Raw genomic sequence first — 4,706 nt, forward strand, 5'->3', positions numbered from 1 at the left:
GTCCATGTCAGCTAATCCAGAAGGGCCTGTACCGCCACATGGCTCAGCTCCAACCCCCCATAGAGAAACCCACCTCTTCCCCACTGAGCCTCTCATTTACCCGTCTGTGTGCCTGACACTGTGGGTGGGAGAGACCGATGCCCAGATCCTCCTGTGGATGAGGATGGGGCAGGAAGGGTGGGGGATGCCTTCTCCCCAAATGAGACCACGTTCACCTCCCCAGCCTGAGTCCCCACGTCTTCTTCTGCCATGACCACTCCACCCATCACTGCCTCAGACCCTGGGACTCCCAGCCCCACTGGGACACAAGCCCGTCCTTGAGGATCTGGGTCATTCGATCCCCTGACAGACTCTCAGGATTTGCTTGGCGGGGGGGGGGGGGGGGGGCTGTGTTCCCTCTGAGCAGAGCTCCCAGGGACTCACCAGCTGTGGACATGGGCCCTGTTGATGGGGGGGTGGGGCCTCCGGAGGGTCCTGGAAATGAGGACAGGAAGAGGGTGAGAGGCTTGGTCTGATCCTGCACCCTATATCACACAGACACCCTCTTACATCTGTGCTGTGGCCCCTGAGGCCATCCCACTGCTCCAGTATCCAGGTGAGGGGAAGAAGGAGGGATGGGATGAGAAGCCTCTAAAGAAAAGATCTTCTAGGGGTGACCATCCCGAGAGCCTCTCACCCCAGATTCAGCCAAGAATACTTCTGGGGACAGGACCCTGAGTTGACAGCTCAGCAGACAGGTCAGGGGCCCTCACCTGAGACCAGGAGCGCCAGGGGCTCACTGGGGGGTGACAGCAGGTAGGGGGAGATGCTGTGTGAGCTGTAGCACCTGTAGGTGCCCCCGTGGGCTGAGGTCACAGGACTCATGGAGAACACTGCCTGGTACTGCCAACCTCGGTGCTCTGATCTCAGATGCAGGGGGGGACCAGCTGCCCCCTCTTTGGACAGAAGGAAAGTGTCCCTCCAGCTCGGTGACTGACACAGCAGGGTCACGTTCTCTCCTGAGGCCACCCTGGGGCCTGGCTGCACCGAGAGGGAGGGTCTGTCAGGCAGGTGTCCTAGAGAGAGGGAGGGAGGGTGAGGGCGTCCTGTCCACCTTGTTTGGACCTGAAAATCACCAAACCTCTCTCTGATGACCGGGCTCTCTGTCTATCTCTGTTTCTCTGAGTCTCCCCGTCTCCTCTCCTACCTCCTGCATTTCTCTGTCTCCCTCCCTCCCTGGGCCCTGCACTGTCATTCTGGTATCACCACCTGAGACCCCCCACAGGGCCTGTGCAGTGTTGAGTCCACTGACTGAACCCACTGGCTCCTCACCTGCCACCAGGATGTCCAGGGGGTCACTGGGGGCCGACCACTCAGAGGAGAGGTTGTATCCACCGTAGCATCTGTACCGGCCCCCGTGGGAGCTGCTCACAGTGTCCAGGGGGAAGTGGGCCTGAGCGAGCCCAGCCTGGGGCTGCAGGACAAGGCTCTTGCGGAGGCCCTGTTTTGTCTCCTTGTGCAGAGCGAATCTGTCATAGCCGACATCAGGGCGACACTGGAGGGTCAGGCTCTGTCCAGAGGCCACGATGGGGCCCTGCTGGCTCAGGAGGGAGGGCTTCCCAGAGGCACCTGGGGAGACCAGACATGAGTGACAGGGGCTGCTCCTCCCATAATCCCTTCTCCTGTCGTGCCCCCAAGGTCTCACTGTCTCTCCCTGTGTCTCTGGCCCGGGAGCTCCTGTGTTCCCTCTCCCCACCCCTTCACAAGGGGCTCCCCTCCCAGTGAAGATGCCAAAGTGTCTGGTGCCTCAATCCATGGATGGGAGCAGGATGGGACTTCCTCACCTGGGATCAGGAGCTCCAGGGCATCACTGGGGTGTGACCACACCTGGGGCCTGGTTCTGGAACAGCCATAGCATCTGAACCTCCACCTGTGGCTGGGGGTCACGGGGCCCACAGAGAACAGGGCCTGGGACCGGCCACTGGGGTGTGGTTCTGAGTCCTGGGCCCAGGAGAGCCTGTGATCTCCTTCCTTAGTCAGAATGAACCTGTCAAATCCCTCCCCTGAGCCACAGTGGAGGGTCACGTTCCCTCCTGAGGTCACGACAGGGCTGGGCAGCGCTGAGAGGCTGGGTTTGCTGTAGGATCCTAGGAGAGGAGGAGGCAACTTGTTAAATAGGCTCACTCTTCCCTCATGTCCCTCAGGAATGGGATGTGAGAGGGAGACACCCTGAGAGTAGACCCCCTTCCTGAGGGCAGAGCCTGAGGCTGGGACCCCTGAGTGTCCTCTCACCTGTTGCCACCAGCTCCAGGGGGTCACTGGGCTCTGACCTGCCAGTGAGGCTGTTATAATAACAGGAATATCTCCCAGCATCATGCTCTGTCATGTGTGTGATGGAGAACTTGCCCTTGGTTGTGAACTTCCTTTCAGTCTGTGTGTTCCAAAGCAGGTGTTTTCCCTCCTTGTACAGATCAAACTTCTGGGCCTCCCGGGTCCCCTCACACCAGACAGTCACAGGGCTCCCATAAGGGATCACAGGGCCTGGTTCAGCCCAGATGGTGGGTTTGGGGAGGGAACCTGGAAGGAAACCAGAAGCTGCATTACAAAGCCCTTCCCCACCCTCATTCCCCAGGTCATCCCAGGACCTCTGTGCTCCCTCCTGAGCCCCAGGGGTGAAGTAACAGGTGGGACCTGGAGCCTGGGAAGGACTCACCTGCCTGCATGTGGATCCTCTGGCCCAGACTCAGCCCTGGAAGAGAGTCCATGTGAGAGATTTGCATGCGGACGTCTGAGCTGATTCTCCTCCCATCAGGGCCCCATCCACTTGAGCTGCCAAAGCCTGAGGTTCCCCATGAACAAGGGGGTGCCGCCACCCCTCCTGCTGCCCCTTCCCGTGTCCACAACTGACCGAGGCAGAGAAGAGCAGAGAGGATGGACATCATGGCGTCTGCTCTCAGGGCTCCTGCTCTGCAAATGGAGGAGACTTAGGGTCGGAAAAACAGACGCACAGGATGTGGTGGGTCAGAAGCTGTTGCAGCCCTTCCGGGTCCGCGAGCTGTGCACCCACTGCCTGCGGACTCTCCCGCCCTGGGCCTGGCTCTGAGTTTCCCCAAACTGAGGGCTCAGGCGGAGAGAAGGCTCTCGGGGGGCAGGTGCCCGATCCCTCCCGGGCACTGCAGGGATCATTTCCTTTGTTGCTCTGGCCTTTGGATTCTGTGACGACTACTTTGAATGGACTTTGCAGTGTCAGGTTGGTGCTGTTCATCCATCAGGAAACAGTCTCAACTCACAGAGGAATTTTTAGAGCAGAGGTGTTAGTCATTTATTCCGCAGTTGGTAACATGAAGCTCAGAAATGGAATTGCCGATGGACTCAGCTGATCCCACTGGTGGAAATATATCCTCAGAACCCGAAACATCAATCAGAAAGAAGGTATGCTCCCCAGTGTTCATAGCAGCACAATGTACAATAGCTAAGACCTGGAAACAGCCCAGGTGCCCAGCTGTGCGTGAGTGGATAAAACAGCTGTGGTACATTTACACTATGGAGTACTACGCAGCTATAACAAAAGAAGGATCTCTTACCTTTTGAGACATCACGGAGGGACCTGGAGAGTATTATACTGAGTGAAATAAGCCAGTCAGAGAAAGACAAATATTGCAGGATTTCACTTATATGTGGAGTCTAATGAACAATATAACTTGATCAAAAAAATAAGTCCAGAGGCATGCTGCATGGAACAACTGGACAGATCTCAGGGAAGGGAGGGGGGCAGAAAATGATTAACTAAAGAACTTACCTGCATATATGCACAGCCCAAGATCACAGACAACAGTGTAATGAGGGCCAAGAGAGGGGGGAATGGGGTGGATTGCGGTGGGCAAACGGGAGAAATGGGGGACATCTGTAACAGTGTCAACAATAAAAATCCTATATAATAAAGAGCTAATATGCAAATGGTCCTTGCACCCTCACGTCCTCACGCCAGGGCCAGGGTACCTGAGGCCAGGCCGGGGGACCTGAGGATGTACCCCCCGCTAAGTGGGGCTTAACAGGGTGGGGCTGGCCAGGTCCGGGTCTCCCGTGATTTTGAGGCACATATCGGTGGGCGGGGACTTGACTCTGGGCCCTCTAGCACACCCTAGATCAGGGGTGGGCAAACTTTTTGACTCGAGGGCCACAGTGGGTTCTTAAACTGGACCGGAGGGCCGGAACAAAAGCATGGATGGAGTGTTTGTGTGAACTAATATAAATTCAAAGTAAACACCATTACATAAAAGGGTACGGTCTATTTTTTTTTAGTTTTATTCATTTCAAACGGGCCAGATCCGGCCCGCAGGCCGTAGTTTGCCCATGGCTGCCCTAGACTCTGACAGGAGGGAGACTTTCATATACATTTTACGAATTTTCTTTCATCTCTGACACTTCTATTTTAGAGAATGGGCAAATAGCAATATTACAATATTTCCTCTAATTAATTCCCTTTTAATGTGCATGAATTTTGAGCACCAGGCCACTAGTTAAATATATTTAATGATTTTGTTGTTTAGATTAGACATTTAAGTGATTTTATGTGCAACCTGTCCTACTCTGGCTTATTTCACTCTGCATACAAACCGGCAGGTCCATCCATGCTGCGGCAGAAGGTAGGACTTCCTTCTTCCTCACAGCCGAGTAGTACTCCATCATGTAAACGTACCACAGCTTTTAAATCCACTCATCTCCTG

The 4,706-nt window shown here is 55.4% G+C and overlaps 1 protein-coding gene across 2 annotated transcripts; it reads right to left on the reverse strand.

Moving 5' to 3' along the window:
• Positions 1-722: 722 nt before the first annotated feature.
• LOC132216500 (leukocyte immunoglobulin-like receptor subfamily A member 6) lies at positions 723-3,092 on the reverse strand. 2 transcript variants are annotated; one of them, XM_059665744.1, is made up of 6 exons: positions 2,888-3,092; positions 2,693-2,728; positions 2,272-2,556; positions 1,824-2,126; positions 1,312-1,608; positions 723-1,055 (listed from the first exon to the last, which is right to left on the reverse strand). In XM_059665744.1, the coding sequence occupies exons 1-6, from the start codon at positions 2,919-2,921 to the stop codon at positions 739-741; spliced, it is 1,272 nt and encodes a 423-aa protein (XP_059521727.1). In that variant the 5' UTR covers positions 2,922-3,092; the 3' UTR covers positions 723-738. The 2 variants fall into 2 exon arrangements, with proteins under 2 accessions (XP_059521727.1, XP_059521726.1); XM_059665743.1 differs by lacking the exon at positions 2,272-2,556 and having other exon boundaries at positions 2,693-3,092.
• Between the last annotated feature and the right edge of the window lie 1,614 nt (positions 3,093-4,706).

The sequence above is a fragment of the Myotis daubentonii genome, chromosome 15 (assembly GCF_963259705.1).
Source record: "Myotis daubentonii chromosome 15, mMyoDau2.1, whole genome shotgun sequence".
NCBI lineage: Eukaryota > Metazoa > Chordata > Mammalia > Chiroptera > Vespertilionidae > Myotis > Myotis daubentonii.

What these genes read in the sequence shown, in the direction of transcription:
- LOC132216500 (XM_059665744.1), bottom strand. Translation starts at nt 2,921, where the DNA reads ATGATGTCCATCCTCTCTGCTCTTCTCTGCCTCG. An exon ending in GAGGATCCACATGCAGGCAG is followed by an intron (nt 2,557 to 2,692) that starts GTGAGTCCTTCC and finishes GTTTCCTTCCAG; the next exon opens with GTTCCCTCCCCAAACCCACC. An exon ending in CCTGGAGCTGGTGGCAACAG is followed by an intron (nt 2,127 to 2,271) that starts GTGAGAGGACAC and finishes CTCCTCTCCTAG; the next exon opens with GATCCTACAGCAAACCCAGC.